Here is a 19589-nt window from a genome sequence, read left to right on the forward strand (position 1 = left end):
ACCAACCTGCCTAGGCGCCAGAATCTAGCTTAAGTGAACATGGTATACTACTACTACTACTACTACTACTACTACTACTACTACTGCTGCTACAAAAATTCAACTTTATCTTTACTAATAATTTTATATTTACTATTGTAACTACTATTGTTATTATTATAATTATTATTATTATTATTATTATTATTATTATTATTATTATTATTATTATTATTAATATTAATATTTTTTTATTATTATCATTACTACTACTACTACTACTACTACTTCTACTACTACTACTACTACTGCTACTACTACTACTACTACTACTACTACTACTACTACTACTACTGCTACTACTTCTACTACTACTTCTACTACTACATCTAAAACTACTACTACAATTACTACTACTAGTTTTTTTTTTTACAGCACAAAGAGGAACTCAAGGGCAACAAAAAGATGTAAAAAAATGAAATCCCGCTAACTGTTGCTCTCATATAGTGATAAGTATAGAGTGGCTAAAAGAGAGGTCAATTTCGGATGGAGAGGTGTCTTGATACACTTCTTGAAAGAGGTCTTGAAAGAGGTCAAGTCATAGGCAGGAGAAAATACAGACGAAGGAAGACATTTCCAGAGTTTACCACTGAAGGGGATGCTGGTTAACTCTTGCATAAGGGGTTTGGACAGTATAGGGATTAGCATGAGTAGAAAGTCGTGTGCAGCGAGGCCGCGGGAGGGGGGGAGGTATGCAGTTAGCAAGTTCAGAAGAGCAGTCAGCAGGAAAATATCGATAGAAGATAGAAAGAGATGCAACATGGCGGCGGAATTTAAGAGGTAGAAGGCTGTCAGTAAGAGGAGGTGAGCTGATGAGACGAAGAGCCTTAGAGTCCACTCTGTCGAGAAGAGCTGTGTGAGTGGGGCCCCCCCACACGTGAGATGCATACACCGTACTACTCCATACTACTACTACTACTACTACTACTACTACTACTACAAGAAATACTCCTACTACTACTATTTATTATTATTATTATTATTATTATTATTATTATTATTATTATTATCATTATTAATATTATTATTATTATTATTATTATTATTATTATTATTATTATTATTATTATTATTATTATTATTATTATTATTATTATTATAATAATAATTATTATTATTACTACTACTTCTATTACTTTTACTACTACTTCTACTACTACTACTACTACTACTACTACTACTGTACTACTACTCCTACCACTACTTTTTTTCTCGTATCCTTTCACAAAGAAATTCATTCGCCACAGCCCGCCAATGACTGTGGCGGACATCCATCTTTATTTAGTATTATAAACATTATTAAACATATTGTTCTTAAGATAACAGAGTCAGTGGTTGATACGGCTATCAACCACCTTCGCCTCAAAGTCCAAGTCGGCAATGTGGGTAGGTTTGGGTGCAGGTGACCTGGTTCCTCTAAGGCAGACCAAGGCTGACCTCAGGAGGGAGAAGGACAGCCTGCATCCCATCCAGTCGACCACACTGTTTCTTGGCTGCTCTTTCTTTTCCGCCAGTGTTAAGGTGATTCTTACGTAGAAGCTCTGCGCTCTTGGTCCCCTCCCTCCTGACGTCGTGAAGACAAGCGGGGTGAAGGAGCTTTGGTCCACATTCTATATTCTTTCCTCGTATGCTGTTTTTCTATTGATCATTTTGTTCTGTGGGCTGCATCGAGGGTCAGTCTCTATGGCAATGGACCATGGGATCATAGATCCTTATGTCAAAGTACGCCCTTTATCCACGAGTCCAAAACCCTTTGGCGCTAACATCCACTCATGCTTCGTTTGACCTATTTGCGGTGCGTATGACGAGGCGTTCGCCTTGCAGAGGAAGCAGCATGGGCTCCACGGTCACGTAGTGACATACTTCTTTCAGCATCTGAGCTGTCACGTCTCTCACTTCATCATGTATCATGCAGACGAAGCCTCCTGTCTTGCATGTTATGGCATGATTTTGGTTGAAGGGTGAGCCACGAATAGATATGGTCGGGATTCCATCCACTGGCCACCCATACCTCAGGGTAATGTCATCTGCAAATTCTTTCTTTTTAAGTTGAAGCCTTTTACCCAGACAAGTAGTGTGGCTAGCCAGTTCGATGCCCCCACTTCCTGTGCTATATCCGTCCTTTTCCTTGTGTCTTCTGGGAGTTCTTTCATTAGGTCATTCAGAGTGTCTCTCTGTTCTCCTCGGTTCTTGGAGATTTCATTCCTTATTGACCTAATTTGTTGAGAGTTGTCTTCTCCCCTCTCGTTTTGCCGATAATGTATCTGGTCAAAGAGGCTGTGATTCGGAGTGAATTCTCAAATTCAGACTCAGATTTTGCGGGTTTGTTACGCCGAGCCCACCCATTCGTGGCGGCAACTCCAGCAACCTTCTCTCCTGGTCGCTGGGGCATCTATCATTTGCTATCGCAGGTATGAAGGTGTTTCTGATAACATCTTCCAGAGGTTCTAGTAACGGAGCAACGCCAGGAACTGTGCTCATGAGGTAGTTCCATTTCTGGTCGACATCGTACGTAAACTGCCTGCGGTTGTGATTTGGCGATCTCGCTCAGCCTCTGCAATTCAGACTCCAAGGGTTTTACAGCTGTTCTCTCATATTTGATTATGTATTCAGCTGTTTCAATGACTGCCCCTAGGTGTCTTTCATCAGTCACTGACAGTTTCACGTTACTGCCCTGGAATGCGGTTTTGGCCCGATCGTATGCTTCTGGTTTCACAATCACCACAGACTTAGTGGCGATGGCACAGTACCTTATTTTGAGGCCGTGTTCATTGACGAGGTCCCACCATTTCCTGAATTCTGCAGATTTTCCTACCCCAGTGAGGTCATCCGCATACGCTACCTGTTTGACGTTGGTGTTTTCATGGCGGATGATGCCCTTCTGCCTCATAATTCCCAGGGCATATATTGCCATAGCCATAGCCTGGATGGTGCCGTCTGAGGACTGTATGGCCTGCGGGGCAGTCATCTTCTTTTCTTCTTTTCAGTTGATTTTGATGTTGTGCAGTGCTGTTTCCCTACTAATGTTGTTGAACGCATTAGCACCGTCCACCATCGGCACCGCCTCGCTTTCTGGGTCTTCGAACATTTTCCTGACGTCGTGGTTGCCAGCTTCACACCCAGCCTGCTGACCCGCACACACTTGGAGGATCCCCACCACCTCCATGACAGCCTTGCCTATGATCCTCCTGAGCACTTCCCCTATCCCGATGGGGCGACAGCCTGTTTATTTTATCCAGCGGGATGAGCCGGTAGGCCGTCAAAAGGCTCGGGGTATTGGCAAGTCTCTGACGCCAGTTTTCTTGATAGGGCGGCTATTGCGTCGCGGAGATAAACAAATGGATTCCAAAAGATATTCTTACTGAGGAAGTGTTTCCACCCCTGGGCATCCATGCCTGATGATCCAGCCGCTCCCTGAGTGAGAAGGCGTGCCTCCAGATCAACTCGGTGTGTGTGTGTGTGTGTGTGTGGGGGGGGGGGGGAGGTAGCGGGCGAGTCCCCGCTGAAACCAATGTGTTGATGTCCTTGTCTCCTGTGCCGTCTAAGTCTGCTTTCCCGTCGCTGTCCTGTTCTCCCTGTTTGTACTGTGGCGTCCTCATAGTTTATTTATTGTTACTCGTTTATCTTCGACTGTTTGTCCACGTCTTGCTATACGTTACACATACATATTGTTCCACATTCACACCAACACATAAATGCTACCTACATAGTACAACATTCACACACACGCACATACACTTAAACAACGTCCCTTGTGTGTCCTTTCTGTGTTAATGACCTCTGTGTATTTTTTTCAATAAAGCAACCTTGACGGATATTGACTTTTCTCTATCCGTGAACCAATTAGCGCTTAGAACACTCACTAACGGCACTTACAGGTGTAGTTCCTAAGAAACTTCATTTATGGGTGTGCAAGTCTATCATCTGGATACTTCTCCTTAAGGATCTGGCATGTCTCTTCCGTCATGGGAAGGACCCCCGCTGCCTCATCTTCTAGTGCCAGTGACCTAGTTGCCATGACCACTTTTCCTTGTCTCATCTTATCAGCAATGTTTCTAGCCCTGTCGTTACTGTCATTCTTGTGCGTAGTCTCTCCTGCAGTGTTTTAACCTCGTCAAGTAGCTTACGGACGTATTCCGGACGACTTTTTATTAATCAAGGGTATAGTAAAAAGAGGAAGTGGGTTAGTGATGAAGGCACAGGTGGGGGAGAAGGAAAAACAGTAGGAGTGTACTATATATGGCTATTATCAATGCTCAGTGTCCTTATCACTTCCTGGTATGTGCCTGGCATTCTTTGTTCTTCAGATAGGGCAATAGCCGTTATAGCTGCGACCATGAGTTGGTTTTCTAATGAGGCGGGTTGTAGGGGAGTCTGGTTGTTATTGGCTACATAAGAATACAACTGGGTGGGTTTCAGCTTGTTAACATTTACCTTGGCACGTTTGTTTTTTAGGGGCTATTTTCTTTTTGGTGCACTCCTGCCACATGTGGCCTGTCTGTGCACAGGCTGAATACAGCATGTAGTCATGTGGCTTTGTGCACTCCCATGTTGTGTGTACTTCAATCAAGTAGCATTTGAAGCACACGGTAAGTGGAATAAACTGTTCCACCTCGAGCTGGGCTGGCGTTAAGGCTAAAATTTAGGACTTTCAGTCCCAGTCTTCATGCCGTGGCAGCCATGGCTTGTGTTCCGAATATGACTTTATAGGTGTGTCCTTTCGGGAAGCGAATGACCTCCGTGACTGATGCCCAGCGCTGTATGCGTTCAATATTTTCTATGATATGATCCACGCCATAGTCTGCCAAGCCCCGTATATTCTTTATGATAATGCTCTTGCGGCATTTAACCTGTGGGGAAGAGTATAGTGTGAAGCCCATGTCGCTGAGGACTTTGGCTGTTGTGTCCAGAAATATGTGATCATACGACTTGGCATCTGCCACATACAAGGAAAAGCCCCCATAACTCTCCTTTATGTCTGCCACCAAGATATTCTGGTTGGCTAGGTGTTCAAGGAGTTTTCGTTCTGTGGTTGGCTTCCCATTTATATTTCACCTTCACCCTGTAGAGGATGGCCATGGTGGAGCGTGGTGAGCCTGACTAAGAATAGGTAGCCTCCTGCACAGTTCTAAGCCGGCGAGAAACAGGGCCGGGTATAGTTACCCCCATTACTGTGAGTGAAGGTTTTGAAGACCTCAGGAGCTGTTCCCCTCACAGTACGGGTAGTGGTGGAAGCAATCAAGAGGTTATAGTGCGCTGGGGAGTGTACTGGGCAAGGGTGTAGTGTACGGTTGATTTCATGAGGTGGGTGGCATTGGCCGGGGCACCTCGGAGCGCCTGGGGCAGACCTCCACTCACCGCGCGGGCCCTGGGCAAACTCCCCTCCGGACTACTACTAGTCTACTACTGCTAGAGAAACTATTACTACTACCACAAAAAAAACTACTACTACTACTACTACTACTACTACTACTACTACTACTATTACCTCTACTACTACCGCAACTTCTACTACTTCTACTAATAGTACTACTACTGCAACAAGTTGTACTACTATACTACTACTACTACTACTACTACTACTATTAATGTTTATTTATTTTTCTTCTTCTTATTATTATTATTGTTATTGTTATTGTTATTGTTATTGTTACTGTTATTGTTAATGTTAATGTTAGTGTTAGTGTTATTGTTATTGTTATTGTTATTATTATTATTATTATTATTATTATTATTATTATTATTATTGTTGTTGTTGTTGTTGTTATAATAATTATATTTATAATTGTCATTATTATTATTATTATTATTATTATTATTATTATTATTATTATTATCATTATCATTATTATTATTTTTTATATTAATAATATTAGAATGAATATCCTTCTTCTTCTTATTATTATCATTATTATTATTATTATTATTATTATTATTATTATTATTATTATTACTATTATTATTATTATTATTGTAATTATTATTATTATTATTATTATTATTATTATTATTATTATTATTATTATTATTATTATCATGATTATTATTTTCATTATTATTATTATCAATGTTATTATTATTAGCTTTTTTTATTATCATCATTATTATTATTATTTATATTATTATCATTATCATTATCATTATTATTATTATTATTATTATTATTGGTAGTAGTAGTAGTAGTAGTAGTAGTATAGTATGGCTCGGCTAAATGTGCGGTTGTGGGGGGTTCAGCGTAGGAGATCCCCTTGTACAGCCATGCCGCGTGTCTCCTAGCCCGCGATGTAGAAATGTTCTAATATAAGTAAAACCATGGCAAATATGATCAGCAAAAATGCACATACATTTAATCTTAGTATTATAACATATGAAAGAACAGTTACCTTATTATGGATAAGATATTTATAAGCATATAAAGAAACGTGGCATACACATTTTACAGTGTTGCTAAAAAAATGCTATACTTATTATTGAGTTTTCCTTTCGTTTTGGGATGTGTAAGTAGTTTTACAATTATATTTAGATTATATCGTGAAGGAATGTACGTTAAAATAAGCTGACATAAGTAAGAAAAAATGCACTCACGCCACGAGAGAGAGAGAGAGAGAGAGAGAGAGAGAGAGAGAGAGAGAGAGAGAGAGAGAGAGAGAGAGAGAGAGAGAGAGAGAGAGAGAGAGAGAGAGAGAGAGAGAGGCTTTGTTCCTCACAGGGCAGCGACACAGGCGCACTTTAAGGTGAGTCTTACTATAGTAGTAGTAGTAGTAGTAGTAGTAGTAGTAGTAGTATAGTATTTATTATTATCAATATTATCATTGTAATTGTTGAGTAAAGGAGGAGAAAGAAGACACGGGTGTTTTTTAAATGACTTCATTCCCGACTGGTTTCGCTTTCCGTTTTTCAGGGGAACTGAAGTGGCTCAGGTGTCATCACGCTATATTCAGGACGCATGAGGAGCCCCGCCCACTGCTCACAGGCAGGGTTGCAGGTCAGGTCACGCCCCCGACGGTTGGCCCTCGTGCCAGCCGTCGGGGGCGTGACGTGACCTGCGACCTTGCCTCTGAGCAGCGTCCTAAATATAGCGTCCTAAATATAGCGTAATGACACCTGAGGCACTTCAGTTCATCTGAAAAAGCGAAAGCGAAACTAGTCGGGAATAAAGTCATTTCAAACACACCGGTGTTTCCTACTTCCTCCTTTACTCACCTTGTCGAAAATGTCCTTACATTATAATTGTTATTGTTATTATTATTACGATTTTTATTACTATTATTATTATTATTATTATTATTATTATTATTATTATTATTATTATTATTATTGTTATTATTATTATGATTATTATTATTGTTATTATTATTTTCAAAATTGTCTATTTTTATTATAATTATTATTTTTTATTATTACTATTATTATTATTATTATTATTATTATTATTATTATTATTATTATCAGCAGCAGCAGCAGCAACAGCATGATTATTATTATTGTTGTTGTTATCATTATTATAATTTTATTTTTGTTATTGTTATTATTTTTTTTGTTATTATTATCATTATTATTATTATTATTATTATTATTATTATTATTATAATTATTATTATTACTATCAGCAGCAACAACAGCATTATAATCAAAGGTCCCCTAAAATTCTATTTATATTTTGGGGGTCGCCGGGGTGGCGCAGAAGCGGCGCCCGCTCGTAGAACCGCGACTCGGAAGGCAAAAGGTGAATATTCTGAAACTCTCTCAGACGAGGAGGCCAGGCAGTGGCGAGAGCAGTAATGGAGGGTATACTTACCACTGGTTTGGCATGATCAATAGCCAAGGTATTTTGGAAAGTTATTGTTTTGTGCCAAATGTCCAAAAACGGTACCGACTGGTCGGGAAAGAAATATATTTTGCTCATTGGTAGTACCACTGAGTGTTGAATGTTTGCAGGCCCGTATCTGTCTCTTGAACAGAGGCATACTGAACTTGCCTTTGAAGTTGGGAGGTATATATATATATATATATATATATATATATATATATATATATATATATATATATATATATATATATATATATATATATATATATATATATATATATATATATACTTTACAGTTAGATGGGTAATATTTCTGAAAGTATGATTATTTCGACATCTGGTCTTAAAATAGGTGATTTACACATGGTGCTGAGGTAGGTGACACCGAAACTATAAAAAAGTTGGTAAACAAAGTTTGAAACGTCCCCGTTGCGAACTGATAACCAATACGGTCTATTAAGTCAACACTTGCATGGACTGGCTATTAGGTAAAATTGTGAATCAAAGTCATTGTAGAGCGTGTGTTGGTAATACCAAGGTCACTGACTATGGGATGGCCGATGATACAATAATACTAGGACTAGTGTTTATGATGCGTGTAGCGAGGACATCGAAGTCTCATCCGGTCTCATCAAGAAGTCGTGCGGTGGAATGGCTTCGCCCACCGTGTTATGGCCTCGCTCACCATGAGTATAATGACGTTCATGATACCTTATTATTCGCATAATAAGAGATTCGGATTTTCAAGTCGTTTCTGATCCCTGTTTTACTCTCCGGCTTTGAGACAGTCACACTAGTAACTTGATGCAATTGATTGATATTTAACTGGTGCCTACGTAGAATCATAAGAATCTGAATCTGCGATTGCTTTGTGAAACTCGTCGTCTATTTCATGTATAGGCCGTGAACGCAAACTCCAATTATATTGAGATATTATGACACCCTACCCAGAAGTCGACCCTGCTATCCAGCTGTTATTTTTTGTGTGTGTGTGTATGTATGAGTGAAGGGGGCCAAAGGAACACCCATAAAGCACGTGACTTAAGAATTTTGATAAATCCTGCACGGAGTCTCTCTCTTGGAGTCCCCGGGTTCGTATATGGTGTGTGGAGCGACTCGGCATACACGGCGTATGCTCCTATTAATTGACTCGATGATTGTTTGAAGAAGCAGGTGGAAAAAGAAGGATAAAAAAGGGAATGTAATGTTCGATTGGAAAAAAAATGGGAAGAAATCTAAGGAAAAAAACAGGGGAGAATCGGAAAGAAAAGGAAACCAATAGATAAAAGGAATACAAAAGGAAAGTAAGAGAAAAGGGAAAACTGAAACCAATGGTGAGGGAGGCCATAATAAAATTAAAGGGTAACTAGAAGATAAGAGGATAAACAGATTTGGAAAAGTGCATTGGGAGTGGAAACTGAGAATGGGAGGTCATTGGGGCAGGGAAGGCAAGAATTGTCTTGCATATCCAATGGTACAACAAGATGAGAATCGACCTGACTGAAGCATTAAAGATGAGAGAGAGAGAGAGAGAGAGAGAGAGAGAGAGAGAGAGAGAGAGAGAGAGAGAGAGAGAGAGAGAGAGAGAGAGAGAGAGAGAGAGAATCTTTGAATGAGTGTGAGATAGGAATAGTAAAATGCGTGTTAAAAAAAAAAAAACTACCCCACGCAGTGTTAGCCGAAATACCATTTAAAAAAAAAGTTGTTAAAATTCATTTAACCATATATATTCGGGAATTTATCAGTAAGTGGCGGTACCACTCTCGGTGAAGGCAGTGAAACCAAGCACTCATAGTCTGCACTGGACTACCTCCCAAGCCTTTCCCGTTATCTACAGGAAGCACTCGTGTTCTCGGCTGGACAACCTTCCAAACGCTATTGGTGACCTTTGGAACCACTCAGGTCTGCTTTCACAGTACTGCCACTAAGACTTAAGGCAGCTATGAATGTTTGACTTAGGGCCTAAGTTATTTGGTCAGCCTGTTGGTGTTTATCGAAGTTTTCCATGGTGTCAATCAGTTTCATACTAATTTTATAAATATCATTAACAACAACAACAGCAACAACAACAACGGCAACAACAACAAATAATAATAATAAGAAGAAGAATACTAAGAAAAATAAGAATAAGAATAAGAATAAGAATAAGAAGAATGCTGATAATAATAATAATAATAAAATGATAATAATAATAATAATAATAATAATAATAATAATAATAATAATAATACAACTACTACTACTACTACTTCTAATAATAATAATAATAATAATTATAATAATAATAATAATAATAATAATAATAATAATAAATGTACTACTACTACTACTACTACTACTACTACTACTACTACTACTACCACTACAAATAATAATAAAAATAATAATAATAATAATAATAATAATAATAATAATAATAATAATAATAAAAAAAAAAATATGATAGTACTCCAATTTATCACCAGTATCACTCAGCTAGTAGACACTTTTTTTTTTTTTCTGATAGATGCCAACGTGGACTGGTGAGAATTGGCGACGCAAAGTGAAGTTGGTGAGAAACTGGAAATTAACGTATCATTCCAGTCTATCGTCGATTTCATTTAGGTAGTCGACGTTATTTTTCTCCAGATAGATCTCAACGTGCTCTTTAACATTTCTCCCTACCGTTTCCTTCGCAAGTCATTCGTTATTACAATATTCATATTTCGTTCACTAAACCACAGGGGATAACGATAGGGGCAAAGCCACCGTAGCAGGTTAAAGGTCTGAGGGGGGTGTCGAAGGGGGGCCATCCACCTCCATTTTTTTTTTTTTTTACGTCATGGCCTATTGCGCCGGTAGGCTTCTTCCCGGTTGATCCTGATGATCGGCCCAAGGCTTCTTCCCGGTGGGGACTGATGGTCGGCCCAGCCCGATCTGGCGCAGGCGAGTGTTTATCGTGGCGCCATCTTGCACTGGCTCATGCTGCTCTCCCGGAGCTCATCTTTCATCCTAGAATCTAGAGTCCGGGTTGATAGGTGGCCTTCTGGACAGCATGTGGGTAGTTTTAAGCCACTCGGCGGCGGCTGAAAAATCCCAGCTTGGTGGCACCGGGCGGGGTTAACTTTAATATAATTTGTTACATTTAATAAATATTCAAACATTTAATTGGAACCCCTTTCGGCGTGCGTAGTGGCGGCTTCTGGCGGCGTGCCGCGGTGGTGATCTCAAGTCTGCTTCAATCCGTCTGTCCAATCGCGAACGTAGATGTGGCACCTGCGCATTGTTAGTTCGTGATTGCATGAAGATTAACTTCATATTTTCAGTGATATATTTGAATGATTGTGTATACAAAAATCCCTCAAGCCATCTTATATGAGCTGCACACATGCCGATTTGCATCGACAATCTACCATACAAGCTCACGAAAGAACAACTTGTATATCAAACAGAATAGTTTGATCAAACTCGAACGATTTATTGCCTCTCAGATACTCATATTCCATCTCATTCAGTTACATAAAGTGACATCCGACTCAGCAAGTATCAATACATAAGGAATTTTGATGTGCTGCATGTAAATAACATGGGTAGCCTAATAATCGAAATAGCTAAGCATCGTATTCAACAATTATTATTTACTATTTAATGTTATTTCGATTATTAATCGTTATTTACATGCAGTACATTATTAGGATACCCTTTATTTGCACTTGCAGAGCCATATGTCTTTTAATATACCTGAAATGAGCTATCAATTAATGAATTTGAAAAAACATAAATCGTTCGAGCATGATGTGATGTGATGTTATTCTATCTGAGATATCAAAATAGTATCGTTTTCGCCTATTGAACTTATCGCTAGCTAGTATCGGAATTGTGGATTTATATCGGGTATCGGTTATCGGTTATCGCCTATATTTGTGTGTCCAGTTAACGAATATCGGTTATCACCGATAAGGTTTTTCATTATCAGTTATCGGTTATCGGGAATAAGGTTTTCTGTTATCGTGCCCAGCTATGGGCCGGTCAATTAACGGACGGTTCTTGCAGGAATCCTGCGAAGTGGCAAGATATCTCCGAGTGCCTCATAATGCACTGAATGAAACGCTTTTTTGGGATCGACATAGGCTGGAGGCATCCCCTGTCGAAACTCGCGCTGACGCTCCCTAGAACGCGAAATACTAGGCTACCGTCAGTTATCGACTTACCAGGGGCGAATCCAGACTGCTCAAGTCCCTGCATAATCAGTAATTATTTGTGAGTCCGCATGGACAATAGATGAGCAAGCACCTTGCTTGGTACACTAAACTCTTCCAGCCAAGAGGGATGGTATCATTTTGCAATACGGCAGTCAAGACCGAATACAACCCGAGGATCATGGCATCACACTCATCTTTGAGCAACTCAGCACTGATGTTGCAATTATCAGCTCTCTTTTCACTTCTTAACCTTGTCACAGCTTCTCTGATGTCATCAAGAAGAAATAGACTTTCTTCAATCGGTGGATCAACATCCGGAATTAGCAATCCAGCAGGCGGAAGCTGCCATCTCAAAGGGTCCAACATGTCCAATTGCTCAAAATACTCAGTCCTACCAGCCCTGTTCCCATCCACGTCTGACAAGAGGTAATTTTCTGCTGTTCGGATACCGCTCACCGGAGAGGGTAGCTCGGACCGGAGTTTCTTCATGATTCGGTAAGCACGTCGGTGGTCGTTACTAGGTATGAAATAAATGGCCCTCGACATCCTGAACGAGCCGCCTGGCATTCCTCCCTTGTCTCTCCTCAATAAAACACTAGTCCTACGTGAAGTACTCCTGTATTTGTCCCGATTCCCAGCAAGCCTGGACGAGTGACTTTTTCGGAATTCCCCAGCGTCTCCACCAAAGGAAAGCCATTCCTGCATGTCGGCCGCTCTCCAATGTATTCGTTTGCAGCTACGTTTAAAGTATTCCACAATTTAACACGGTCCTCATGGCTGAAGAGTACATCTAACCGATCTGGGACAGTTATTGCATACTCATGAGGACATGTCAGGTCTTTTAGTCTCTCGAAATGGAACACAAAATGCAATAATATAAGTATTGATCAATTTCCAGGATTGCTGCACTTAGTCCAGCAGTGTATCTCTTGGCTCTGTTAACAGTACCATACAATTATCAACCTCCTGGATTTTCAAATTTAAGGAGGAGAGAACTGTTTGATTTATTGGTACCAGAACCATGGAGATCAACACATACCTAACTATGTCAGTGCCAGTAGGATACTCAAAATCGTCCAAGATAATGAGTATGTCCCGAGAAAGGTACTGGTCTAATACACATATTGGTAGGAACGTATACTGCAACAAGAGAATTGAAGACCAAGGTGTGCTTCAGCCTCACTCTCAATATACTCTCATCAACCGGAGTAACCTCAAACACAAATGGCTGCAGCTGGTAGAGATGCCCATAGCTACCCCCTTAACCCTTTATTGTTAAATGCTCGCAGCGAACACTCTGCTAAATGCTCGCTGCGAGCCACAGTCAGTTTTAAATCTCCCGCTAACAATAAATGTTCCAATATACACACTTCCACACGTCCACACTTCATTGTAATTATTTTGATTGCTCCACGTTCATCACAGTCGCAAACAATCAATCGTCAGGGGCAACTTAGCACGGTACAGGCAAAGAAAAGAGGTTTAAGTTCCTTTGAAGATAAAAGATATTACCTATCTTCAAATGAATCTGTGTATTTCGGTCATCATCGATGTAAAGAAGAGGATATTAAAGAAGAGATAATTTCCCGTCTGAGTCAGAAGTGGATATGTGTGCTCACACGCATGAGAAGAATATGAAGAAGAATATGAAGAAGAAGAAGAAGAAGAAGAAGAAGAAGAAGAAAAAGAAAAAGGTGAAGAAGAAAGTCTCTGGTATTCCTGCAAAGAATAGCTTGGGATGCGGTATTTTAAGAAGAAGAGGTGTTTATCCCAAGGGGAAGCAGGTAAAAAAAGACAAGTCACAGGAATATATGTTTTTGTTAAGAAGCTAGACAGTAGGGGAAACTTAATGTAAAGAAAGAAGTATTATATGGTGGGTAATATGTAATGAAAGATGATTTAGGTAAAAGGTTATGTAAAGAAAGTGGGTGTAGGTTGTAGGTTATAAAGTTATTAAATGTGATTTCGTTGCATCATGGGATCCATTCAAATCGAAAGATTGTATAACTGAAAAGAAAGGTAGTACATTCTCCCTATCCTTTAAATAGAAGAAATATTCATGTATTGTTTTGTTTTGTTTCTTATATTTAATTACATGTTAATTTGTCTATATATCAGTAAAAAGAGAAACGGAAACTTTAATTTATTAACCTCTGTTGAGACCTTTGAGAGTCAGTGTGTCGTAGAACATCATGGACGATGTTTATACGGATGAAGATACAAATATATTTCGTGACCCTGCTAGGATCATAGTTGCATGCTTCTCTAATTCGGGTAAAACCGTTTTAGTATCTAAGCTTATACAAAATACTATTTATTTTTCATATATATATATATATATATATATATATATATATATATATAAATATATATATATATATATATATATATATATATATATATATATATATATATATATATATATATATATATATATATATATATATATATATATATATATATATATATATATATGCGGTGTCAGTTATCATCCCCTTCAAGATGATGAGACTTTCTCACAAACTTTTAGTCTCCAAAGACATTATTAAGCCTTTGGAAGATGCGAATCCTCTCGATAAAGTTTTACTTGTGCTGGATGATATCTATCTGAAGGCGACGCAATCCCAGACAGTCGCGGAAGCTTTCATTAAAGGTCGTTATGCAAAATTGAGTGTGGTGATAACACAAAATCTTTTCATGAAAGGTCCATATGCCAGGGATATATCCCTTAATGCAACACATTTTATTTTATTGTGAATGAGAGACATGGGGCTGCTTGAATGTCTCTTTAGGCAAATATATGGGAAAAAACTGGTGGATGTATTGGAAATATACAAGAAAGCAGTATTACTTAAGCCCTATGGGTACCTATTGCTGGATTTAGGGATAAATACTAAACCTAAATTACGGTCATACTAAAGGGGGGAGGGAAAAGCTCACTACTGTCAACGTCAGAAGTCAACCAAGTCTCTGTCCCTACTATAATGGCTGGGTTATGTGTGGTGATTAGGTGGTGTAATTGGGCTATTTTGTTTTTTATACTACGGAAATTAATTGTTAATAATCGGAGGGAAGTGTGGTTATGATGTGGTGGTAGTGGAAGTGAAGGGAGAGGTGAGAGGTGAGGAGAGGTGAGTGAAAGACCCGATACACCTAACGTGATACCAGCCAGCATGCTCGGATCTATCACGACACGAATCACACTGGATGACCCTCTGCCCCCACCTCACAGCCTTGCTAGAAAGTTGGCAAGGATACTTAGAGCAATAAGGGCCAGGGTTGACCATAGCGCCTGTGTCTCCACATAGAAGCAGTAAGAGAAGGATGGTGTGTCGCCTGTGTGCTTTTGTATCAAGGTTTGTGTGCCGTTCGAAATACTGAACCATGGTGAAGGAAAACGACTGTTGTGTGTGAGTGCTTGTTTGTGGTTGTCGTGGGTGTGTTGTTTGTGTCCTCGAATGTGTTAATGCATGTAGTATAAGTGCTATGAGTGTAACTGTGGTGATAAGGAAGGCACTGTGTATGACAGTATTACGTTTTTCTTGTTTTACTTTCCGTGAGCGTGTACGGTGTTGTTATGTTGTCAGCCACCTTGTGTTACTGGGCCGCTTCGTGAGCTGGAACAGCCTCGTCCGGCAGTTTAATTTTTCAATCAAGGGAAATAAAAATAACGTAAAATAAAAGATAAAACCTAGATAAAGAATATTAAAAACCTAAAAACAAGTTAAAAAGAATGTGTGTAGAAACAGTGTTATGTATGTGTAGATTCACTTACAGAGGGAAAACACGTCCACACTCGGCGAGAGCCAACAGCTCGCGAGTGTATACACTCCATAAACTTCAAAGAAAAAAAATCATCGTCGGAAAGTTGTTTCTGCAGGTCCTAGAATTATTTTATCTTGCGATCTTGTAGTTCTTGGAACGTTGCAAAGGTATAATGAAGGTGCACTATTTATTTTGGTGTGTATTGATGTCTTTTCCAGGTATATGTTTGCTGAACCGCTGAAACGGAAAACTGGTGTGGATACAGTTCGATTTTTTTCTAGAATTTTAGGAAAGTCGGCTATAAATGCTTCGAGAAACGTTTATTCTGATGTACGTGCGTAATGGATAATCTTCAATTAGTCTCTCTTATTGAGCAAAATCTGCCTTACCACTGTGTGAATCAGTTCTTAGGTTGTCTAACGGTAAATGAACTGTCAAACTTAATAATATATCCAAAACATGGTGGCCCTCTTTTTATCGTGGTGAGCGTTATACCATCTTTTAGGTCACTGGACTCTTATTTACGTCCATGACAAAAGCCTAATTTTTTTCGAATCTTTTTGGTTAAAACCATCTGTCTACTCCCCCACTTCACAAAAATTTTAAATAATCATAGAGTTTGCTCTTTGTTATCAAAACAAAAAAACGTCAGGCTGACTCCAGTTATGTTTGTGGGGCTTATGTATTGTATTTTATTCATGTAATTTGCCATAGGGGTCTACCATTCTTAAAAAAATATTACTGATAATGTTTCGCTTTTCTTCATCCTCTAAAAATGATCGAGTGATCATGAGGGAAGTATACATAAAATATGAAAAAATGCCTAGTCGTGTGAATGCATTTTGCCTGGATAATTACAGCTACAAGGAGTGTATTTTTTTTATCTCTACAAAGGGATACGTTGAAACAGGTAAGTTATTTTCTCTATAAAATAACGAAATGGCAACTGCGCAGAGTGCGGGCTTAGGGTGAAACCGCAGGAGAGAGAGACTCAGTCCTCTCAGGCAGTCATAGCCGAAGCAAAATGGAGACAGTGAAATGTTACACACTTTTGTAAAAATATGGTTATAGTCTTGTAAAAAAAATCAATTAATCACATGTTTTCTCTCTGCAGCTCCTTTCTCTCAATTAAGAGGTATCTTGCATGATCACAACTCCCCGTTGAAACTGAACAGCGTACCCACAACAGAAAAAGGTAGATGCATGACTTTTTGTATTTTATGTATTTTTTTTACATCGCGGCATTTTGTGCCGTTAGACTTATTCCTTGGCGGGACCTGGTGGTCGGCTCCAGCCCGATCTGGGATAGTCTTATCCACTTGACGGTGACTGAAAAAATCCTAGCTATGTGGTGACTAGGATTCGAACCTGCGTCCCTCCTGGAGCTCTGAACGCGGCGCCGGCATGCTAACCACCCAGCCAGTGCCTACCCATGATGTTAAAAGTTAATGATATTACTTTTTTTTTTCTTTTACAGATGCTGTTAAAATACTGAAGAACATTCATCTTGAGGTTTTGTGGTGTGATGTACATTTGACAGATATATGTGTATTTTGGGATATACTATGTGACCCAACACAAAGCATAGATGCACAGTACTTTTGGTGTTGTTGATCCCTGTTAAAATTGGTGTAATGAATTTGGATATGGCAATCTCTGTTAAATAAAAAAAAAGTCTATATTAGGAGAATATTTTATTGATTTCTTACTTTATTGTTTAAACCGTGTGAGGAGACTGGCTGAGTCGAGCTTACATGCTACAGACTCGTGTCCAACGGCTGTGCTAGTACTCATGGTGTGCCCTGTATATATATACCAAAATATACTTTCACTTACGAAGGAGAAAACTAGGCCAAGTCATTTCTCGAGGGGGGGAGTCGCATAGAACATTTATAATCACGAGGTCATGTATGTGTGTGTGTGTGTGTGTGTGTGTGTGTGTGTGTGTGTGTGTGTGTGTGTGTGTAAGAAGAAGAGGTGCGTCAGGTGAAAGGTGGAAATAGGAAGGCTGGGACTCGGGGGATGGAGTGTGTGTGTGTATGTGTGTGTGCTACATCACAAGGTTACTTTTTCAACCACGCCCTCTTGACTAATGCCTTATACCGCGCTTTCCCGTCCCCTTCCCTCACCATACAGACGGTTAATTATCTTGTCAGGAATAACTAACGGTTATCGCACAGGGTCCTTGCCTCACGTACTTACACAATGAAACCATTTTAAGTGTGTTTCCCCTTTCAACCACGCCCTCTTGACTAATGCCTTATACCGCACTTTCCCGTCCCCTTCCCTCACAATCTAGATTCTAGAAGGTCAATTATCTTGTCAGGAATAACAAATGGTTATCGCACAAGGTCCTTGCCTCACGCACTCACATTATGATAATAATTTAAGTGTGTTTCCCCTGTCAACCACGTCCCCTTGACTAATGCCTTATACCGCACTTTCCCGTCCCCTTCCCTCACTATATAATTGGTGCATTATCTTGTCAGGTTATCGCAGTTTTCTTTTCTTGCCTCGCCTACTTATCAGTGTGTGTGTGTGTGTCCTCATACGATGCAATCATTACGTAATATTTGGAGAAAAAAAAAATCGTGCTTGTATGCAAACGTGAATGAGCTTACTTTCACCATTCCAGCATTCTTGAAAAATAAATGCTTGCATGCAAGCACGTGTCCTATCCTGGCCACGTGCATTCCTCAGGCATGCCTTATTCTGTCTTTGTGCTTCAGGGAGGCCATTATGCATCTACTCTCCTACTTTTCATCTTTTAATTTAATTTATCTATCCACTTGCCTTTAATCTTTTTGATAAGGCATTTACATTTCCACTTTTTTTAAATATTTCTTTACAACCAACATTTTTTTTCCTTCTGTAATAAATATGATTTGGGTTTAAATACATTCCTTCATATTATCTGTTCCCTGTTATCATAGCACTTCTATGACGACAAGGGCTTTTCTTTTTAATATGTATAATTTGTATCACTCTCCATTTTCTCGGTAATACAATCCTTATTAAAAATCTTTGTTTACTCACTGATGATGATGAAAACAATATGGTATAATCATGCCGAATGGGTCTGAATTTTTGTGTCTGTCTGTCTATGTTTGTGTTTGCGTCCGCGTTCATATTTGTAGGTGTGTGTGTGTGTGTGTGTGTGTGTGTGTGTGTGTGTGTGTGTCGCTCTCTCTCTCTCTCTCTCTCTCTCTCTCTCTCTCTCTCACCGGGGCAGCGGTGTAGAACATGTCCATACAGGGTACACCGAGCACATGTTGGAAGCTGGCAAAGTCGCTGCCGCTGCCGATACCTAGGAATCTGTTGGGAGAGGGAGAAGAGGTTCGTCAGGTGAAAGGTGGAAATAAGAAGACTGGGACTCAGGGGAGGGAGAGTGAGAGATGCAGAGGGTAAGTGGGAGTGACCAAGGAGTAGGGGAAGCAAGAAAGTACTAAAATTGGATAGGAATGAGGAGCTAAGAAGAGTGAGAGAGAAGGAATATATGAGCGAATATAGGGTAGAGTAGGAGAGGGTGAGAGTGGTAGAGATGGAAGAATCAGGGCGGGAAAAAATGATGAATGAGAGGGGTTGGTAGATAAATCTTGGTGAAGAGGGTGAGCAAGGGAGGAACTGAGATGAGCGAGAGGAGTTAGAAATCGGAGATGGAAAGAAGAGGGAATCTACAAGGTATGGAGAGAGAGAGAGAGAGAGAGAGAGAGAGAGAGAGAGAGAGAGAGAGAGAGAGAGGTTAAGTATTTTTTTTTTACTTTTAGTCAGTATGAGGCTCCAGGAATCATCTA

General features: G+C 39.6%; 1 protein-coding gene across 1 annotated transcript in view; it reads right to left on the reverse strand.

The window, feature by feature from the left end:
- Positions 1 to 19107, reverse strand: part of LOC127001814 (N-acetylated-alpha-linked acidic dipeptidase 2-like) — a gene marked incomplete in the record, with an annotated part of 158653 nt that extends 139546 nt beyond the window's left edge. The window contains 1 exon segment of the mRNA XM_050867019.1: positions 19020 to 19107. Coding sequence (XP_050722976.1) covers positions 19020 to 19046 — 27 coding nt within the window.
- Between the last annotated feature and the right edge of the window lie 482 nt (positions 19108 to 19589).

This window comes from Eriocheir sinensis, chromosome 21 (genome assembly GCF_024679095.1).
Source record: "Eriocheir sinensis breed Jianghai 21 chromosome 21, ASM2467909v1, whole genome shotgun sequence".
Classification (NCBI taxonomy): Eukaryota; Metazoa; Arthropoda; class Malacostraca; order Decapoda; family Varunidae; genus Eriocheir; species Eriocheir sinensis.